The sequence below is a fragment of the Ammospiza caudacuta genome, chromosome 4 (genome assembly GCF_027887145.1).
Source record: "Ammospiza caudacuta isolate bAmmCau1 chromosome 4, bAmmCau1.pri, whole genome shotgun sequence".
Taxonomy (NCBI): domain Eukaryota; kingdom Metazoa; phylum Chordata; class Aves; order Passeriformes; family Passerellidae; genus Ammospiza; species Ammospiza caudacuta.
In genome coordinates, this window is record NC_080596.1 from 25,722,398 (window position 1) to 25,744,795 (window position 22,398).

Consider the following 22,398-nt stretch of genomic DNA (forward strand, 5'->3'; position numbering starts at 1 on the left):
AAAAAAAAAAAAAAAAAAAAAAAAAAAAAAAAAAAAAGAGAAAATCCCAACAAAGTGGAAGTGAACTAAAGGAAGATCTCATAATACACATGTTCCAAAAAGCTTTACCTAAGGGCTCAGAAGCAGTAAACATTCAGCCTAGTAAAAATGGGGTTCCGAACCAATCATCACACTTGCAGTCTGCACAGCTCTGGCTCCAAGGGCCCGGGCTGGGTTGCTGGAAGCAGCAGTGGCTGTGGGGGCTGGTGCTGGATGTTTTGTCTGGAACAGCTGCAGTTCACTTCCAAGCCACATCAGCCCTGTTAGTTGTCATCAGTGAAGCGAATGTGTTTGCTTGTCTGTTGGGTCTTCTCCAGCCGCATCCTTTCAGCTTTGGCAATCAACTGCAAGCAGCAAAAATGATGGGAAGATCAGAGGAAAACCATACTGTTAGGATTTGACCTTATAATCATAATATATTCTATTCCTCCTTCCTCCCAGCATGGTTGAAGACATCGAAATGGCAATTCCAAAATCCTAAAATACAGCCTCATACAGCAAGTTAAAAATTCTATCCTTTTATTAGATTCATTTGGCTACTGATGTAGAAAAAACAAGGTCAAATCACAAAAAAGCCAAAAAGAGTGCTTTATGAATATTGTGGAATTTTAAACAGGAAAAACCCCCACATATATCCCCAGCACACCAAAGAAACTCCACACAAACGCAGTGAAGAAAAACCACTGAAGCACAGAAACCACAAGAAACACACACAAAATAAAAATCCTCATAAACCCCATACATGAACAAATACACAAACACATTGAAAACACACACAAAACTCACATGTCATAAAAAATCCTAAACCCAGGCAAAAACATTGACACTGAAACCACAAACTCCTATAAGAACATGCACAGCCACCACAAAACCCCTAAAACCCACACAAGAACATGAAACCACAAACTCCCCTAACACCACAAAAACACACACACAAACCACAAAACCCACAAATCAACACAAGAAAGTACACAAAAAAACTCGCGGAGAAACACCACAAACCAACACAACACCACAATCTGAGGGCACATAAAACCCCCACAGAATCCAACACAGGAACACTCAAAGGCACATTCAGAACACACAACTCCCCCCTTAAAAAAAACCCACCAGGCTCCCTAAAAATAACAGAAAACAACCCAAACCCACTAAGAAACACCAAAACCAACCCCTGAAAATATATAATCTGCCAAAAAAAGATACCCAAAAGGCAAAAAATTACCAAAACTCTTCCAAACCTCTCAAAACAACTCCAAAGCCCCAGTACATGAAGAGAACTCTAAGTACATATAAAATCACCAAATCCCACAAAAACAGCAGGCAGAGGCATGTACAGAACCCACAAAACCCACCACAATATACACAAAACCACACACACAGGAACCACAAACCAACACAAGAAATCACACAAAAATGCCGAAATACCACCATTTTTTTTTTAAAACCCCCACAAAAAAAAACAAACAAAAAGTCACCATCCCCTCAAAAAAAAACAAACCAAATCAAAACAACAACAAAACCAAACTAAAGCCCAGAGCAACTTCTCTGCTGGGGACTACTCAACCATACCAGCTGGAGTTATGAGGTCACTTGCGCCCAGGCAATCCAGGGTGCCAGATTTGTTCACATACAAATCAAATTATTTATTACTTCTGCATATGGCTGAGTCCCACACACAGCATGGAGATGGCACCCTGTGCTGCTGCACTCCCTGGGGCAGGCAAGATTTGAGGCTTTCCCAAGCAGTTTCCAGCAATGAAACTGACCTCAAGATGGCTAACTTTTATTCTCTGGTGCCTAAAAAAATCCAGTTTAAAACAGTTCAGCACTAAGAGTAAGCAGAGTACAGTGGTGTAATCCTTCAGCATACAGGATGGAGAGTGCCAAACGTGGGAAGGGAAGCTCAAAGACATGAGCTGCCCAGTTCATATTGCTGAGTGTTTCTATCAGAAAATTTGCAAGAGGATTTCCATTTCTAGCTCAACAATCCAGTAGCAGCACCTCCGTGTAAGCACAGGGCTACTCCAGAATGCAAAGAGGGATCCAGCTATTCCACAGACACCAGGGAAAGGTTTCACTTCCACTGGCACAGTTCCCATAATAAACCGTATGTCCAAAAGAGATAGGATATCCCAAGGCCCCTCAGAAAAGGCCTGGCCATCCTTTGGAATGAAAAGGTGTCTCTGTCTTCCCTCCAGGCCTGGCAGATTGTCACCAATATTTTTGATTGATTCAGGAAGTGAAATCTCTACCACTTGGTTTGGTTTTGGGCACTGCACCAGCTGTGTGCTGCAGTGATCCTCAACCCTTATCCTGAGGAAAGCAAAATGGGCCTGGATGTTTTAGAAAAAATGGAATCTCAGACTGCCTCAACTGTCCATGCACTTCAACACTGATTCAAAGAAAATATAAGATGCCTTAATTCCAATCATAATGCAGCTAACAGGCAAAAAGTTCCACTTCAAAATGGTGTAAGGGATTTCAAACGTCATCAACAGAACAGAAAGGCACACTAATGGCACATTTTATTGAGTATGTTAAATTATGAATTATTATACTGCTTCTTTCTACCTTTGAGACCTTCAGAAGAAATCATCTTGGAAGTACTAAGGAAAAATTTTCAAATGGGAAAATATTAATGAACAGAAAAATATATTTATATTATCAGTCGGTATTTCAGGAATACAGCCTGTGTAAAAGAGACGAAGGGGTTAAAACTTACTGACTGCAGCGAGGCATTCCTGTCTTGATGTTTTGCTAAACAGTTTTAGCATTTAAATAGAATTCCTTGGCTTTGAAGTTCACACCTCCCTGTGTGGCAAGGTGATGGGCAGGGGGAAGGAGCAGGACTTTGCATCCTTGTCCTGCCAATTGTTAGGCAGAACCGAGACAGTTTGTATTTGCAAGCCTAGATGAGGTACATTACTGCCCAATTTACACCAGCTTGGTCAACAAATACCAATCTTCAAAAGATGAAGAAGAGAAACTTGATAGCAAGGGCTTCTACAGTCAAAATTAAAGTCAAAGGTCTCACTGGCACCTTTGGTTTAAAAAAGTAAAAGTACATTAAAAAAAAATCCTGGCAGCAATCAGAAAAATGTTCTAAAGTTGTGGTTTTTAAATTCCAAATTCCCTTTCTGCTTACATTAAAGAAAAATGGCTCGAATCAATGCCATTTTCAGGCTTTCATGAAAATTAAATTAGACATTCGGGCAAATTCTTTATGCACATCTTTGTTTAAAAAAAACTCAACTCATTTGTCCACAGGATCTCTGAAAGAACATTCACACAAACAGGATAAGACATGCAAAATATGCCTTGTACAAGATAAGGTTTTGGCCTGTATGGCTGCTGCTCCTTTAGGTCAATTAAATATTTATTTTCCATTTTATGTGGGACAGGATTCTTTCCCTAACGTCCAGGAAACAAAGAGTCTCCAAAGTCAACAACAAATAATTAAGGTCAGATGATTCTGAAGTTTTGCAAGCCACAGCAAAAAAAAATTCAGGCTAAAGCCAACTCAGAAACCTTATCTGGATTGTGTGTGAAGCAAACCTGGCAATAAAACGTCTGTGACATACTCTCTGGCTCCTCTCTGTCAAGTCAGGGATCTGCCTGGCTTAGTCAAGGAACCCTTCATGCTGGAAGGAGCTGCTGGGGCTGCAGCAGAGGATACAAGTTCATTGCAACACTCCCTCAAGCCTGCAGCCCACAGGCACAGCCAGGAGAAGGCTGCAGTGTCCCAGTTTGGAACTGGAAGCTGCACAGCCATGGATGCTGGCAGCAGCAGCCAGCTTTGACTGGGGCAGAGCAGGGGCTCTGGGAACACACAGGATTCACCACAGCAAAATAAAACTGTATTAATGGTGAGGGAAATGAGATTCATTCTCAAGAAAATTATTTTCTGGATCACAGTAGAGATTTAAGAGTGCAGCACTAGACTTGATTTCACTAGAGCACATCAAGACTACTTAACTTATTAATGAGCTCATCCAGACAGGGTTTCAAAAGAAATCCAGCTTACAAATGAAGTTCAGGCCTTTAGTCATTAACTTTCTCCAGTTGTCCCTGCAATGACAAGCCTTGCACTTGTCAGCTGCAGCAGGACAGCCACACTCTGTATTTTGTGGCTGTAAAACCCTGCTGCCAGGTCAGTAGGAAGTGATTTCTCAGAATTAAATTCACAGAGTGTCAAACCACGTGGAGCAATGCAGAAGCAGGGTCGTGTTTTCAGCCCTGGCTGCAGAGGGAAGAGCTGAGATTTGCAGGTTACCTTCTCTGTACCCCGCTTCTTTTCTCGAGGCTGGTTCAGCTTAGCTTGTCTGTCCACCAGAATCTTCTGCCAGTAACGCTGCTCGTGGTCACCTTGGGGGAAATGGACATGGAGCAATGTCAATAAACACAGCCACCAGAAGTGCATCCACTTCTCCCACTCATTAAAACATTTGTTAGGGAAACCCAACAAGTATTTCAGAAACCCAACAGTAGTCTTAAATTTCCTATCCACAGAAGCCATATAGAATTGCTGTCATCAGTTTTAGCTGAAGTTTCACCACAGCACACACAGACCCCTTTGATTTACTGATGTACTCAACCTCTGACACATTTTAAACAGCTACCAAACAGGAGACTAAAAAAAAAGTAATTACTGTAAGAACAATTGAGACTATTTTGTTTCATCAAAACCATTGCCTGGGGACTTCATGAGCTGTCAGGAATATTTGAACATGGACAGCAACACAAAAGAAAAAATTCTGCAGCTCTTCTCAACAGCTACTTTGCAAGGAAGCAGCAGTTTGCCACTGTTCTTTCTGGTTTGTGATGTAATTATCACAATGGGAATTTTGTGATATCATTTTGCATGGTCTCAGGGTTCATCTTCAGCCACAGGGAAGTTTCAGAATGATCTCAGAAGAGATTCCAGCAGAAGTTGACATCTCAACGTGATCACAGATGCTTGCCACCTTGCCAGATGCCAAGCTGAAGATACTTAAAGTCAAATCCTGAAGAGTAAAATACTACTGGGAAATCTTTAGTCCCTGCTGTAGAGAGCATTAAGGATTCTTTCCTTTACATCTCTCACCTTCTGCCACCAAGTAAAACAAAATTCCTAACTGTGAGTCCTTTGTGCATTCCTGGAAAGCTTTTCCATTCTCATTTCAATAAGCCAGTTAGAAAAAAAAAATCTTAAGACCATGAATGGAATGCTCCTACAATGTAGTACTTACTCCTAATCTCCTACTACACTCTGATGTAAGGACACTTAACCAGAGACAAACAGACAAAGAGCACACAGCTGTAGAACACAAAATTTGAGGTTATTTCTGGATGTCTGAAACAGAGAGCACACAGGAGACAAATCTATCTCCAAATGACATTAGCAGCACTCACTGAGTCTCAAGTTTCAATTAACTTTGATATCATCATGAAGGTTAATGCTTCCATCAAAGCTTCTCCTCCTGCAATCCTTTACTGGCATCTACATCCCTGCACCCAGCAGACTGAGTTCTAAACCATGATTTGGGCAAGTGTGGGGTGAAATATTTAAATACAGATGAGGCAGTCTCATATTGACTGTTTAACCTGTTTGGTTTTCTTTTTTCCATATTACAGTTTTTGGTGCATCTTTCAAAGACAAAAGTTTAATGAATACAGCAAGTTTGACAGGCTTCCTCTTTATTTCTATCCCTCAATCCCACAAAGAGGGTTCTCCACACTTGGCAAACTAATCCAGTCTAATACAAAATACAAATTTAGAACAGCAGTCATTTCAGAAAGAAACAACATACATTAAAATGAAGTTGAAAAGTAGAGCCCTTCCTATTCTGGCCTAAATTATTCAACTTCCTGAAAAATAAAGATCAATTAGTGGGTAAGTGCTAAAACCCACTTTAAGCATATCTGTGCTGTTAGATCCTTGCCATGTCATTTCACACATATGCTCAGTATTTTCAACCAAGTCTTCCTTTAAAATTCTTTTGCATTATCAGAATGTTCTATTCATAAAGCTGCAATGTGAATTAGGCTCTATAGCCCTTTGCCACTGAAAGTGAAGCAAATCCATCTAAAAAGAACAAAATTAAGTCTGCAACAGCAAGCAAAAATCATCATTTTGCTCCGAATGATGGCATAAAATCCCTTCTTGTTTTATCAATTTCAGAGTAATTGCAAAACAAGAAGACTCCCAGAAAATAAAACTACTAAACATGCAATCTTTTTCTCTTGAGACATCTAAATATAACCATAAATTCATCAGGAATGATCCCTTTCACAGTAATTAAGGCTTCTTCCATACTTTCATGAAAAAAAGAGAAGTCTTACCAGTGAGAACTTCGAATTTCCAGTTGTTTTTGATCTGTATTTCTTTGTGTGATTTCATGACAGTCTGTGCATCCTCAGGAGTCTTGAAACGGACGTGGCATTCGGTGTCCCCCTCCAGCATGTCAACATAAGCCACCTCAGCCAGCACTGCCAGAGCATCCTGTCAGAGCATGACACAACACACACCATAAATCAGCCTTCAAAAAGAGAACTTAAAAAGAGAGACTTTTGACCATTCCATTTGGAGGTCGTTAACATTTTCAAGAAGGTCATGAAGTAGGAGGCAGTAACTGAACTTTGTCATTTAATCGATCAATCCCTTGTCAAAAGAGTTTTGAATTAACATTTTTTCCTAAGAAGGTTATAACTGAATTCTGATTTATGAGCCTGCAACATCTTCCCATCTATCTCTCATCCTGCCCTCCCATTACCAATTTAAAGCAGTAATTCCTGGAAACCTTATGGTATCATTTTACTAATGGAGCATCACCCATTTATTCCAACGCTGTATTGGATTTTTTTCAAAAGTAAAAACTGTGCACTAGAACATCGATTGATCTCAGTCTACCAGAAAAATATCAGACTTGATTCTACACATTAAATGCACAAAAGCAAGCTCATGCATGGCAGAGGATTTGAGAAAGGAGCAGTAGTAAAACAACTCTATCTTTATGAAGTGACCTCTGCCTGAAAATTTTCAGTGACAGCAGAAGGGAAAAGAGTCACAAATGCTTTTGCAGATGAAGCACTTCACTTGTAATTCCTGCTGTTAGGGAAATTAGGTAGGACCACACATTCCTAGTCAATTTTGTTCACAGCAGGCAGCTCAAGTAAGATGCTTCTATTCAGGAATCACACACTGCTTTTAACCCTCCACTACCAAGGGCAGCCTTAAAACACAACAAAAATTAAGTGACAAAGCTGTTAAGATCATTTGAGAGCCAACAAAAGCTATTTTCAGCTTTATTCTGTTATCCCAAAGTCATCCTTTCATGGAAAACTAAAACAAACCAAAGAGTTCCTTGGAGCTGGCAAAAGTGAGTAGCTCTGAGGAGCACCTTGAGGGCAAAACAGGGAAGCAGAGAAGTGTAAAATAAGAACATCAAAATAATATTTTAACTACACTGCAAAGACTTTCCCAAGTAGTGTGACATGCATCACTGCTTCCATGCATAGAGAAATGCAGCTCGGTTCTGGAAGTCTGAGGGGGGAAAGGGCCTGAAGCAGGGCTTGGTGGCAGTTTGCTGCAGCTGACAGCCCAGAAACACAGCAAAGTCACATCTGATTGCACTTCTGCCTTCCACAAAGTTTGGCCAAAAAACAAAACAAAACAAAACAAAAACAAAAGCAAAAAAAAAAAAAAAAAAAAGGAAAGAAATATCACAAGAATTTAAGTTTTCTGCTTTTTGAATACTAAGCTTTCCCACTGCCCACAGCCTATCAGGATGTGACACAAACTTAAAACCCAGTGAGGAATATCCTGCAGTCCAAGAGGCCCTCAGAGGTTACAGGAACAACTTGTGCCATTCTCTCTGTGTCTCCAGCACTCAGCTGCCTTCAAACACACAGAGAAAAATGAAACCCCAGCACCAGTGATGAGGGTTTCAGTGAGAGAGTCTCCCATGTTGCTTAGGTTCATGCACACACCAAGCCTCACACACTTGCAAGCAGCTGCTGACTCAAAATGGCTTCCCTAGTTACAAATGTTTGATAAACAGTATCAGAGATGGAATTGTAAACCATTCCCTCACTGTTCTGAGTGGGCTGGGTATGTGTGTGCACCAACCTGAGTTCAAGTTGTTCAAAGTCTTTGCAGTTGTTACTCATCCTAAAGTGCAATTTGGGAAAGAAAATGCCCTGGGTAACATTAATGGAAAATTCAGGATCTGGAAAAAACCTGTTATTTCCTTTGGAAAACTCTTAATATTTCCATTTCAAAAGGATGAAGCTTAAAAACTGGTATTTTCCTTAAAAAGAAATGATGTGTAACTTTTGGTTTGTGTCATCGCACAAAACTTGCATTAGGAAAAGTGACTGGATCAACAAGTTCCACTCCTGTCATTCTCCCTGAAATGGAGTTTTTGTCATTGAAAAATTCTTTCTGAAATCAAGAAAACTGGTGTCTCATGCAGAGAGCATTTTCCTGCCCCCAAATTCCTGCTAATGATAAAAACACCATAAACTTTTCAAAGCCTCCTGTCAGGGTGACTGGCACAGTGACAAACGCAGAACACTGAAGAAGTCCCCGGCTCCTTTTTTTAACTGGAAAGCACCAGAGCATTGCTTAGTCTCCTCAATATTTTCATGATAAACTTGACATTGCTCCAAGCACACTACAGGCTTGGTTTTACTGTGAGACATCCTTCTTTAACCTATTTTGCCACTGAAAAATCCACCATTTACAGACACCAAGAAATTTTTACTCAGCTACCGGCCAAATAGGCAAAAAAAAAAGACAAAAAAAAAAAAAAAATCAGTGAGTCTGGCTGAAATGGTATTCCATATTCAAAGATTTGGGGGGCAGGGTAGGAGGAAAGGCTAACAGCTACCCTGAGGTTACAAAGGCATTACCTTGATCTGCTTCCTGCCCGGCAGGGGCTCGCTGCTAATGATCTTCACAATTACTCCGCTGACAAACTGAGGCCCCATTGTGTTGGCCTTGGCGGGAGGGGCACAATCTTCACTGGTGGCTGGAGAAAAACCAGAAAAAGTTAAAAACAGGGTGGGGGGAAATAGAAAAAAGTTTTTATATTTATTAGGTTGAAAAAATTTAACATTATGAAAGCACAGAAGTAACAGAGTAAATAAGCATCAAATATTGTTACTGCAGTTTGAGGTTTATTTAAAGAAGGTCAAGATTGTCCAAAGGTTCAAGCCAATTTTAGTAAAAAAATCAGCTTCAAGAAAAAGTCTTTGAGACATTTTTAAAGTCCATAGGGTTCTTCCTACAAAGACATTTTATATTGTACCAATAGTAACCCCGCAGTTATAGAGTGATGATTAAAAACATGCAGAGGGCCATTGGAACATCAGTGTGGACGTTAGTGAAGAGACACAAAGAGTATTCAGAGGAAATAAAATAAAGAAGAATTCTAAACCAGAAAAAAAAAGTAGAAATTTATCTACAAAGATATAATTTCGGAGCTCTTACCCCTAGAGCTAATAAAGTCCACTTCCAAGCTGGTCTTTTAATACCTCTGGGACAGTTAAACCCAAGCTGGTCTGGCCCAAGATGCTGCACCAAGACAGCTGATTATGCATTCACTCTGAGGCCTAATGACGACAACTCCCTAAATATATCTATAAGCCTGGGAAGTGCTATATGCTGCAATATGCTGAAATCACTTCAGTATTTTCTTACATAACTCCTTAGTACCAAATCCACCAAAATATAGTCAGGGGGTAACTTTTACTATGTGACATTTTGAGAAAACAGCAGCATTTTACAAAACAAAACCTTCTGCAAGTGTTTCTGCAAGACCAGGGTCTTGCACCACTTCTGTTTGCATACAGGAAACACTAAGGAAAAAAGACAAAACCCAGGATTACTTTTGTCATTTTCAGATTTCTGCACACCAGACTCCGTCTCCATTTCTCCCACGGGCTCAGGTTTGATTTGAGACATGGTTTTCTTTAAGGAGGCCATACTGGCTTTCTGCAGAGCCAAATATTCCTGCTTCAAATCCATCCATTCGGTCCTAAAAGCAGCAACACAGGCACAGGATGTGAGTTGCAAACAAAAACTGATGTTTAGAAACTTACAGGTAATTGAATAGGTTACAAACAGCTTCAGGTGGACTTGCTGAACAGTGCAGACCATTCTGCCACCAGAGATGTCCCTGCACTTTGGTCAAATTCAATTTTTTCCCTAACTCAATCTCCCATGGCTTTGCTTTAGAGAGTTCCAGCAACATCAACCTATCATTTCAACAGAGTGGCTTTCAAATTTGCTTTAAATTCAGACAGCATTGAGAAGAGTTTGGTGAACTGTGGTTTCCACTGGACCTACACAGAGCACAGGCACCAAATTCAGAGTTAATTCAGAGACAGTGAACTCTCAATTCAGTGAATTAGTTCAGTGAACCCACTCCTGTGTCACTACATTAAGAATCAGTCATTCATTTTCGAGAAAAAAATCATTGCTGGAAAATCAACAACTGGTTAAACTCACCAAAAACCTACCGAGATAAGGACATTCCTCCTTATTCAAATGCATTTTGGTTCAAAAATCCTCCCCATGGAAGCAATTTCTATATTTACATACATTTAACATGGAGATGTTCCTGCAAACAGCCAGAGCTTTGCTCCACAGCAACACAATGCCCGCAGTGGCACTGTGAGAACGACTCATTGTTACCCTAATCTGTGCTATCAAACAAGCTGATAGAGGATTTTTAAAGAGGAGGATATCTTCTGGTAATGGTTTTAGCTGTTAACACTGACAACTGTATACTTCAAAAAAGCATCCAGACTCGCCCAGGATCATACATTCTCAACGGAGCAAAGGCATTAAAATAACAAAAGAGCCACGTAATGATTCTTGGAGATAAAAAGGCAACACCATCTCATAGCAAGGTTTGGTATAAATACGAGCTCAAGGAGGAACTTCGTGAGTCGCCCAGCCAAAGCAGAGGAGATGATGGAGCCTGAGCCAGGCAAGTATTTGCAATGCTTATACTCTTTAAACATTTTACATTTTACCCTTTTGCTACAATTGAATAACCTTTAACCAAAACTCTTTGTGTTTGTTGCAGTTTGCTCAGAATGCCGACGGCAGAGGACAACCTTTTTTTTTTTTTTTTTTTTTTTTTTTTTTTTTTTTTTTTTTTTGTGGACCCCTTTTACTTTAACATGGAGGTGCTTTCTGTGATATAGAAAAAGTAAGTGCTTCCATGTTTTAGTAGAGGTGAATCCTGATCGCAATCCTGAAACTTCATCCTGGATTACATGGGATTTTTTGGTTTTTTTTTTTTTTTTGACTTGCACTTCGGTTGAAGATTATTAGATCCTAAAGATTTTTAGATCTGGGAAAAAATAAAGCTGTGAGCAGATCTTTTTCTAAGTGCCTAAAGTTCATTTGAAGCGATTTTTTAATTTTGAAGGTCTCCCTTTGCTTTAACATGGAGGTACCTGCTGCCTAAAAAAGTAAGTGCTTCCATGTTTCAGTGGCGGTGGATCCTAATGCTCAAAGGCGTTTACAGGAAATGTGCATAAGTGTTTTTTGTTACTGCAGTTTAGCTTTAATTTTTTGGAGTTTTTCCCTTGAAGGACCCCCACAACTTAAATGTGGATGTGCTTGCTTTGGTTCTCAACAGTAAGTGCTTCCATGTTTTAGTGGTGGTGAATCCTTTTAATCTCCACACTCTCTGAAAATGTATCAAATAATAAAAGTGTTTCTAAATAAATCAAGATATTGCAGCAGGAGGCGCCGAGGACCCCCTCTACTTTAACATGGAGGTACTTGCTGGATGCCTAAAAAGTAAGTGCTTCCATGTTTTAGTTGTGGTGACTCCTAAAAGCCCAACACTTTTAGATTATAAGGTTGGCAGAATTCTACACGTCAATCTATGAAAATTCAACCTGGTGTTTTACTCTTCTTACTACAGGCTAATACTGTTGCTAATATGCAACTCTGTTGTATAAAAATTGGAATTGCACTTTAGCAATGGTGATGGACTGTCAGACATACCAAGACTTCAGGAAAAAATAACATTAAATGTTTGAAATATGGTGAATTAAATTTTTAAGCAATAAAAACTTAATAAATTTTACAAAACGTGGTTTAAATTTCCTACAAGAGACTAAACAGTGCATACTACAGAAAAACATATCCATTCAAACATTTCAGAAACATTAAAAATGTGGTACCACAAGTCAATATTAACAACATCCCCGAGGTATATATATAAACAGCATTAACTGTTTAAACACTGAAGAGGCCAAACATAAAACGAGATTCAAAACCTGTGGGTTTATCTCATAGTTACAGTAGGTGTGACAAGAATCAAAAATTGGGGGATTTTGTTCTCATTTAGGAGGTTTCTTAATCAAGCCAGCCACGCATTTCCCTGGTACCACCATTAGGGAAAAATTAATCAGTGGTAACACAGAAAAGGGGTTATTTATTTCACCTACTTGGAGAGTACCCGGAGGGGAATTACTTCTTCCTCCATTTTGTGTCTCTCTTTGTGTTTTTTCTTGTGTTTCCTTTTAGATTTGGAAAGGGATGTGTCTTTTTTGTCTTTGTCTTCTTCTGTAGAAACTTCTATATCAAAAAAGGTCAAATGAAAAAAAATATGTTAACACGGATAGTTAAACATTGTATTACAATAACATCACATTCAATATCTACTGCTTCTTTGTATTAACTGCTTCTGGTCCATTTAATTGAATACCCAAGTTTACTTTACTTCCTCACACCAAATCTCATTTCACTGCAGCTTTTCTTATCTCATGCAACAAATGCTTTCCCTTTTGTATTCTAATTTATTTATCTAGATTCCCGGGCTGTGTCATTTGCCCAGGCTGTCTGTTTAACCAATACTTTACAGTTCTATTGATATGAACTTCTTTGAAGTATTTTGATTTCTGATTAGATTTCCCTACTTTAGTGTTCCCAGTTCTTCCTCATTCCGTGTGTAGCTCCTCTCCTTGGAGTGGCTCCTAACAAGGTTTAATTTGAACTGCAGGGAACACTGATATGCCCAAGCTGATCTAATGCTTCCACTCTATCATTCATAAGGGATTTCTACAATTTAATTTCATTCTTGCATAGAAATTATGATAATTAAAAGCAGCAAGAATTTTTACCATTGGAATCTTTTGGAACTTCTGTTGTTTCTTCTTTTATTGTTTCAACTTCATCTTTTTCAGCAGTTTTCTTGACTTTTGGAGCTGATGTCTCACCATCTCCTGAGGTAGTTCTTTTTCTCTTTCCTGGCCTGCTTTCCCAGGTTACCTCGGAGCTCTCTGTTCTGTCCCATTTCCTCTTTTCCTTTTTGGAGGGCTGCTTGGGGGGCTCAGTTCCCTCCATCTCAGAACACTCTGAGGGGGTTCTGTGCCTTTTAGACTTGGGTGCTGCCTCTGTTGTGTTGTTAGTGTTGGATTCCTTTGGCTCTGCAGCTGCCTGTGCATTACTCTCTTTCTTGATTTTAGATTTCTTCTTTTTCTTCTTTTTCTTCTCTTCTGGAATAAAAACAAAACGTTTAAAACTGCCCATGATACAACACTAGATTAGATTAGATTAGTTTGATTTATTTTTTTTTTGGTTTTCACCTAACAGTTGCTGGTATAATAAAGATTTGGTGATAATCGTGAGGAATATTAATGTGATTTATCATCAGTCTTAGAAAAAAGAAGGAGGGTGTCTGAGGGATGGGAAATTGCATTACAACACCAGAAATGAGGGAAAATGAGGTTTTAGTGATGAAGTTGCAACATAAATCTGGGATACTGGTTTGTAAATGACAACAGATTTTTCATACTTCAGCCCATGCTGGCCAAACATAGCAAGATGAATTGTTTTTATGAAAAGCTTTTAAAACACGTGAAATTGAACTGCAGTAACAGAGCAGGTGAGAATTTTCTCTTCAGAAGCTGAGGCACAAAACTGACCCAAGAAACTGAATAACACTTCCCTGATACCAATAACTTAGCACCACTTACCTACTACAGTGGTGTCACTTGAATTCAGTGTAGGAACTGGTTTATTCTTTACTGTTTTGGGGAAAATCCCAGGTTTCCGTGGTGCTTCTTCTGGTGGATTATTCAAAAACTAACACAAGGAAATTGAGAACCACAAAATCATACTTTCTTTGAAAAGTCTGCATGGAAGTTAAAGTTAAGACCAACAATCTTTATCACACTTCAATATATAAATACTTTCAAATCACATTTCAATACAGAAAATTTGGTATGATTGTGCTTGCTTGATGAAATTTAAACATCTTTCTTTTTTTTTTTTTTTTTGTTCACAGAGATCTCTTTCTGTAAAAGATGCCAAGAGCAGCCAACCAAATTACTTACCAAAAAAAACCACCATATTTGAAAGTTGTCAGGTTATTAATATAATTAAATCTTTAAAGACTTGTAGGTCTGGGAGCATGAAAGAAGAGCTAACTCCTGTTAAGTGAAGCTTTTAAAAGGTGATATTTTGGGAATTTCTCTAAGATTCAGTGGGTGACCTAGTAAAGAGCACAGCGTTCATATCTCAGTGTGTCTCCAGGAACAATGGCAGCAGCAGAGGCAGCAGCACTCACCTCAATGGCTTTCTCTGCTTGTTCTTTAGTTTCAAATTCGACAAAAGCAAAGCCCTTTGGATCCCCAGTGCTCCTGTACCGGGGGATACTGACGTAAACGACATTGCCACACTTCCCAAACACCCGCTCAATCCAGCTGTGATTGACGTTCTTGGGAAGCAGCTCCTAAAGGAGAAAAAAAATATTGAAGTTTGATATCAAAACGTTGAGAGGCAAAGTGTCCAGGCAGCAAAAAGTGACCTGAGAACAGATTTCTGAGCATTCATATTCTATAACAAATACATTATATATTTCATTTACATGTTTCTCCTCTTCACATGACAGATAGCAAGAGCTCACCCGCAGCTGGACTTTGCACCACAAAATCTCTTGGTAAATTTCAAACCTTGGAGGAAATACCAGACTGGCTTGTCTCGAACTACCCTCTGCAAAGCACAAGTTAATTTTTTTAATTGGTGGTAAAGCAGGAAGGTATCACAGAAAGAATTCCTGCAGGCCAGTAAAAAATCACTACTGATAAAATTTTTACCAGGAGCCAATATTTTCAAGTTTAATCCGTCAGATGAGCAGAACCTTTTTCAGCAGCTTCTTGGATGACAAAATTGTCTGATTTTTACTTCTATAAAGTCCTTAATATAGCAACACGTTTTAGCAGCTTGCAGACACGGTGTCTGAGTCCAGCATTTCCCCTCCCCAGCCACACAGAAATCGTGTCACACCAACATCTCACTAGACCCAACAGAACTCTTTAAATTCCCACTCTCAAATTCATTCCTAAACTACAACAGAGTTGGCACTATTTCACTTCTTTTTCACAAGTTACTGCACTAAAAGGTTCTCCTTGTAGGGAAACACTTATCACATTCAGATTTTCTTTTTTCATAAACTTTGCCATCCTCAGAAAAACATTTTATTACAGTTTGGCTTTAAATTGAAAAGCCAGTTACTTCAAGTTTTTTTCAAGTTTTAATAGTATAATAGTCTGCGGTAAAGCATATAAAATGCAGTACCTGAGCTACTTCTACTCTCCCCATTTCCACATACCAGTTATTTACAAAACATTTGGTCACACTCTTAAGCTTTTTATGGACAATGTCACTCAAAACTTCAAATATCTTATCTAAAAATGATATAGACAATGTATTTCAGAGTTCTAAGCAGTCCCTGTAATCATGCCAGGAAAATATTATGTCTGGCACATTGTATTTAAAAAAAACAAAAGCCAACCACCTTTCCCGGGCTTTTGTTAAGGAAGGAATCATCGGAGCAGATCAGCTCCTCCTTATCTGGATGGGCTGGCATTCTGGCCATGATTATTGTGTATGTTTATCAGAGAAAACTCAGCGCTGTCTGGAAAATACTAACTCAGCTGCTAACAGCTACAGGTACACAGCAAAAATTGTACCTGTCATAAAAAGCAAATAGAGACAAAGCAAATAGAGACAAATCAAATCCCACAGTGAACTCAAATCTGGTAAATAAAATTGCCCAGGGTTTAAATAAGCAAAAGCTCAACCACCAGACTTCTTTCCAATCCACCACTCAGTTGGCTCCACAATGTAAGAGCATTTCACTCAGACTGGGCTGAAATACCAAGGTGAGATGCAGACTTATCCCATCAGCACAAGCCATTTTCATTTAAATTAGGCAGTCCTACCAGTATCAAGCTGCGCTATTAGGAGGATAGTTAAAAATTTTCAGGTATAGTCTGCCTTGAAAAGAATGGTGTTTGTGTGTGTATAAAAGCACAGGCACTTACAGTATCAGACCTTATAAAGAGATAATGCTGTTTAAAGTACCCTGATAAACTTGGGAATGCAGCTAGATCCTGTTTGACGAAGCTAATTTAGTTGTTATTAGAAAGCTTCAACTACATTAATGCAATTAGCAAGTATTTCTTAATACCACCGGTGCACCTCTAACTGCATTTTAAAAGCCCAGTGAACAGAGCAATAGCTCAGTGCAAGGAAACTGCACCTTTCCAGCCTGGGAAGCAGCACCTAGCTTGGCATTCAAAACCATTTAAGTTGGCACGAGAAATCCCTGCACCAAACAAAGCCCTTTTTTGCCACTGCCACTCTCACTCTTGCTCACCTGCCTATGCTGAATTAATTTGTTTTACCTGTGCTGCACTGTGAAAAATGCATATTTTATGATTGGCTTTTTGCAAATATTAAAATGAATATTATATGTGTTGTGTTAGAAAGCAATGCTGTATTCATTCTCTTAAGTAGTGTGTTAAATATAGTTTTAGGTTATAAAAAAATGTTAAAATAGAAACGATGCTATGCAGGACACTTTTTAAAGAAAGGACTTGCAGCGAGATAGCACCCACAGCACACCTAAATCTTTCATTGATTGCCCTCTTATCAGCAGAAACGAACTTCTTCCCGCCTTGGAGGCGCTGTAAGGATTAGAAGGAAGAAGCTGACAATGATCAGACAGAATCCTGTGTTTGAATGGAATTTATGCATCATGTATGAAGTGTACGAATATGCAACGGGCTGTTGCTTTTAAGGGCTCGTGATGCCCAGAAAAAGGCACCCGGAGGTCAGTAACTCTTTGTCTCTATTGTCTCATATTGTCCTAATTCAAATTGTCCAAATTATTATTACTCTATTTGCACTACTATTTTTATAACCATTTTATTATTATTAAACTTTTAAAATTTGACAAACAAGTGATTGGCGTTTTTCACATGCACAATGAGCAGCAGCCAAGGAAAATCCTGATGCACAGTTTCCATAGTTAGGAACAAAGGGACAGGGACACACCCAAGGCCAGCCTCACCACATAGACTGTCCGACTGTCCACGTCCGTGGGGCACTCGCCCAGGGGCTGCCGTCTCCTGATCCTGGTTCCTTCCAAATCCAACTGAAAGCAGAGAGAAAGAAGGATTTTCCATGAGATTATTGCTGACTTCAGCACCCCAGCAGAACTCTTCCAGCACCAGCAAATCTAAAGGGTGAGATGTTCAATACCTCTACAACAGATGAACTTTTAACTGCCCGAGCGATCAGCTTGCCGTCAGTAGTCAACTTTTTCATCTTGTTGAAAGAAACAAGAAGTGATATGTCAACATCTAGGGAAAAAAAAGTGTAATTATGAAATCAGGTGACGTGCTCTCCTGCACTTGTTTTCATGTGAAATTTAGTTTTCTTCTGTGCTAACCACTCACTATCAAAGGAATTTTTTTCTTTTACCTCCCCACTGATAACTGCTGGTTTTGAAAAGAAAGGAAGAAAATGTCCTTTTCTGACGTAGTTTTACAGCACAAAAACCAATTTGCATTGAAAATATGCCTGTCCTTCGAGTACTCATCGAGTATTTAACCTGGTGCTGCCAACACAGAGCCCCTGCTTGCACCTCAGTTTTAACCAGTCGTGATGCTAAAACCTGGACAGAAAATAATGTAGCACTAGTCTTAATAAAAATTTACACATGCCTAGTATCTCTAGAAAATGCAGAGTGATTTTTATCTCTTTATTACTTCAGTAATTATTTAAGGGGGCCCTTAGAAGAGCTCAACCAACCACAAAAAATTGTCTGAAGAGACTCACAGTAACCCTAGAAACAAATACACAAGTTCTCACCAAACCCGTAGAGAGAAAATTAACAAAATTCCTATGCTTAACAACATATTCGAGTGACATTTTAATTTCTGCATCTATCTACCCTGCAAGACAAGTTCAGTACCTCTGAGGGCAAAATTACTCTTGTTTCATGCCTTGTTCTTAAAATTATGTAAGAATAGACACTGAAAATCAGGTCTCCCAAACAGTCATTTCTGCCCTGGCAGATGTCTTTGACTTAGGGTTGACAGGACAGGAGGAGAGCAAAAACAAATGAATTTTTTTAAATCTAGTACAGGTTCTACCTCCTGGGCTGCTGATGCTGATTCCCAGCATGGAACTCCTGCCTTTCCCAGGAGAATTCACACACCTCAAAATAACCTGTCACTGGTGCCAGCAATACAGGGAAGGACAAAGTGAAACTCAAGTGTTTACTGAAATATACTGAAAATAAACTTACACCCATCTCTGGACTTCTCTATTTGTTCTCGAAGAAATCTGTCTTTGTGGAGATTGACATCACCAAACCAGAAATCCACTTGCTTGGCTATATCTGCCAGCACCTGCTTAACTCTTGACCTCTTCTTCTTCTCTCTTTCCTTCTTCTGCTCGGTGCTTTCTTCTTCCATGGCTTTGTCTCTCTCTGTTTCAGTCTCCATTCCTGTCATTCTGCCAAATGAGACATCAATATAATTTTAAAAACACAAAAGGGTTTTTTTCAAGGAGTAAATGTTCTGGTTTAATCTTCTGCCCTGTCATCAGAAAAGCAAGTTACTTGCCAAAAAGAGTCTACAATAACAGAAGCTGAAAAGCAGCTAATTTCCCTCCTCATAAACTTGCTTTTCTAAGAATTGAAAAAAGATACACAATTCTTTCTCCACTCCCCTTAACTCACACTACAAACCACTAGAAAGATCACACACAAAACCCAGGAGCACTTCACACTTCAGAGCTAACCTTGTATTAGCCTGGATCGTGGCAGATCTGCTAACAGTAAGGCTGGTTTTACAAAACTGTCTTTATTATGTCAAAATGCAAACCACTCACTCCAGCAGCTACCAAAGCCCTGCCCCAGAGCAGTAGGTCAATGAAGTGTCCCCAATGGCAACCTCGGGTCTGTCACAACTCCAGAACAGGCCCCTGGAGAATAAACCCTACCTAGAACCAAGTGACTTGCTATACAGATCCATCTTGAAAAACATAAAACCGTTTTATTGCACCGATTCATCCCTTTGTTCGTGTTTCAATTCGCTGTAGCTGAGACCTGCCAGTCACCACTTCAGTACCTCATTTCACACCGGCAAAACAATGCAGCGCTGCCAGAAGCAGACAGCTTTTGGAAAATTAAATGACCACAAAAATTAAAGCCATTAATGTCGCAATCACCATATGAAAGACTTCAGCAGCAGAGAGGGAAACAGAGCACAGCCATCAGAGAGGAAGCCCACCTCGACAGCAGGATGGCAAAATGGAAATGGCCCCCAAATTCTTGTGCAAATGAGGCTTCCTCGGCCGGAGATCAGCTTCTCCCCCTCTGGGAGTTGCCGACTCCAGATAGCGAAAGGTCAGCAGTCCCCTTGGAAAGATAAGCCAGGTAAAACGCTCAGCAAGTTCAAGCTCCACTCCAGCCTACAGCAGCGTTTTCAGATTAATAACCAGCAGGCAACACCTTTAGTAACCGGCTGAGGGCTGCACTGAGGCGCCTCACAAGTGTAAAATGTCACTACGGGCTGTCTGTCCTGGCTGAATAGCGTGCAGGGACCACAGCAACACCTCAGTGCGACCCAGGACAGCACAGCTTTGTTTTAAAAAGCATTCTGAGTCACTCAGCTCGGGGACTTCCTTCCCAGAACAGGGAAAAGCAGTTGCAAGCTGCACTCCATGCTTTCCTCTCACTTTGTGCTTTCCAAACGAAGCTTTGAGGAAAGCACTTCAAGCTGCTCCCGAGTCAGAGCAAATATCAATGATTAATAGGTACATAAAACCCCAGTAATTAATCCAGCAATGCCCACGTGCCCGGGTGTAAGGCAGCCCGTGTTCCTCACATGCCAACTCTCACACTACCAGCACTACTGTGATAAACAAATTAAAATCAGAGCAAAGCAAAAGCAGGGGCAAAACCTCACACTGATAAAGCAAAGAACATTCTCCCCAAAAGAAATAAAATCGCAGTGCCTGTGTGTGCCAGAGTGAAACCAGAAAAGAGGGGACAATTAAACAGGAGGAAGGAACTTCAGGAAAGCGAAGACAGGACGTAATAAATAAACAAATAAACAACACAGCTGCACACTCATCTACAGACTCGATAAAAACCAAAGATTTCAGTGCTAACCTACACACCACCCCAGTTTCTATTATTATCAACATCTGGAAAACAGAATAAAATTCAACTGTAATACAAGGCCTGGAGGAAACACGGTGCAGATATAAAATATAATTTATTCTTTTAAGCACGGATGCAAATGTTTCTTTGCCTCAGGTATTTTAAAAATTAAAATGGGGTAAAAGGGGATGAGGGAAAAAAAAGAGGAATTCAAAATACTTTGTGTACTATGAAAATGTTTTTGTGGAATCACGGGCAACCCTAGGGATGTACTGCAGAATAAATGCAAGTATTCAGCAAACCTGAATCTACTTAGAAAGACACATCCTGAAACATTTGACACCAATACAGACACAGGCAGAGCTGCAGGCTGAAGTTCCTGCCCTGCCCTGAAACGTCTCTCTATGCAAAGTAAGGTTACAAAGGACAGGAGTTAATACATGGGGGCCAGCAAAAATTTCTTAACCTAAAACCAGAAAAACTTCTACTTTTCCCCTCCCATTTTACAGAATGAAACCAATGCATTATTTTAATCTGCAGTTTTAAGGCATTCCATGGATTTCATGAAACTGGTGTGCCCACAGGCAGAAAAGGCTTAGCTTCCACTTGACAGTGATGAGTGTTAAAGCTGTTCCCACACCTAGAGAGATCCCTGGGTGCTGGTTGTGCCCTTCCCTCTGGCACCTCAGGAGGGGCAAAGAGGATTTATTCCTGTTCAAGACTGGACGTGGGACTTAGTGCCGTGGTCTGGGTGACAAGGTGGGGATCGGCCAAAGGTTGCACTTAATCTCAGAGGTCGTTTCTGTAGTTATAATTAAAATATTTGCCCAGCACCAGACTCTGATTGGGTGGATTCACCTGTACGACACCAAAAGGACAGCCCAATTTCTTCACAATATCTCACCCTCAAGAAACACAAGTGAATTTTAAGAACTTATTTCTGGTTCTTCCCTGTGGTGACAACCAGGTGATTAGGGAACTGAACAGGCAGCAGAGCTGCTGGAGGTAAACAGAAGGAATAAGTACATGGAAGCAGAGTGGAGGTGGTTACAAAAACCAAGCGTTCTGCGGCCCAGGTAGCTGCTGCATTAGACCAAAACCACTGAAAATCTATGGGAAAACTTCACCTTATTTACTCCTCAAGTAAGGGGCAGACCACAATGTGAAATAGATTTTTCTAGCTCTGACTTATGCTGAGAAGCCTGAGCACCACACACTTACCAACGACCAGGTACTGACCACTGCAGGTGTAACTGCTGAAGGGAGTTACAGATTATACCGACACAACACTTAAAAAAACAAGCACAGACTAACTCTGAGGGGCCCAAAGCCCCCTCAGCACGAGTTCTTCATTTCACCAGGCGCCAAGACACGACACCACGCACAAGAGTCACCTGCGCATCACTTGCGGGCAGAACCACCTCAGCGCCCGGGGGCAGTGGCCAGCCCTCAGGAAGGCGCCTCACAGGTCGGGATCGGCGGGCACCGGGAGAGGAGGATGCGGGGGGCGGGCACAGCGCGGCTCAGGGCTCCATTGCGGTGACCTGAGGGGTCCCACGGGCCCGCCCCGCCCCGCCCCGGCCCTGAGGGGAGCGCGCGGGGGCGTCAGGGAGTGGGGGGGAGCTCCGCGCGCGGGCGGGCGGGCGGCGGGAACGGCGCTGGGGGGCCCACAGCGCCCCCTGCCTGCGCCGCCACCGCTGCACCCGGCCAACCACAGCCCCTCCCCGGCCGCTGACCTGCTGCTGCTGCTGCTGCCGCCACACCGGCTCGGCTCCGCCCGGCCCGTCCGCGGCTCCGGCTCTGCCTCCGTCCCCGCCGCTCCCGTCGCGAGACGCGCTGCGCGCTCCCCGGCTTTCCAAGGGAAAAAAAAAAAAAAAAATAAAAA

General features: G+C 40.8%; 1 protein-coding gene across 3 annotated transcripts; it reads right to left on the reverse strand.

The window, feature by feature from the left end:
• Positions 1 to 53: 53 nt before the first annotated feature.
• Positions 54 to 22,356, reverse strand: LARP7 (La ribonucleoprotein 7, transcriptional regulator). 3 transcript variants are annotated; one of them, XM_058803769.1, is made up of 13 exons: positions 22,250 to 22,356; positions 18,651 to 18,859; positions 17,600 to 17,700; positions 17,409 to 17,492; positions 14,619 to 14,783; positions 14,026 to 14,134; positions 13,171 to 13,545; positions 12,496 to 12,625; positions 9,910 to 10,058; positions 8,932 to 9,050; positions 6,361 to 6,520; positions 4,313 to 4,404; positions 54 to 383 (listed from the first exon to the last, which is right to left on the reverse strand). In XM_058803769.1, exons 2-13 carry the CDS (start codon positions 18,856 to 18,858, stop codon positions 303 to 305), a joined length of 1,773 nt encoding a protein of 590 aa, XP_058659752.1. In that variant the 5' UTR covers position 18,859; positions 22,250 to 22,356; the 3' UTR covers positions 54 to 302. The 3 variants fall into 3 exon arrangements, with proteins under 3 accessions (XP_058659752.1, XP_058659751.1, XP_058659750.1); XM_058803768.1 differs by lacking the exon at positions 22,250 to 22,356 and adding an exon at positions 21,908 to 21,992 and having other exon boundaries at positions 12,496 to 12,622; XM_058803767.1 differs by lacking the exon at positions 22,250 to 22,356 and adding an exon at positions 21,908 to 21,992.
• Between the last annotated feature and the right edge of the window lie 42 nt (positions 22,357 to 22,398).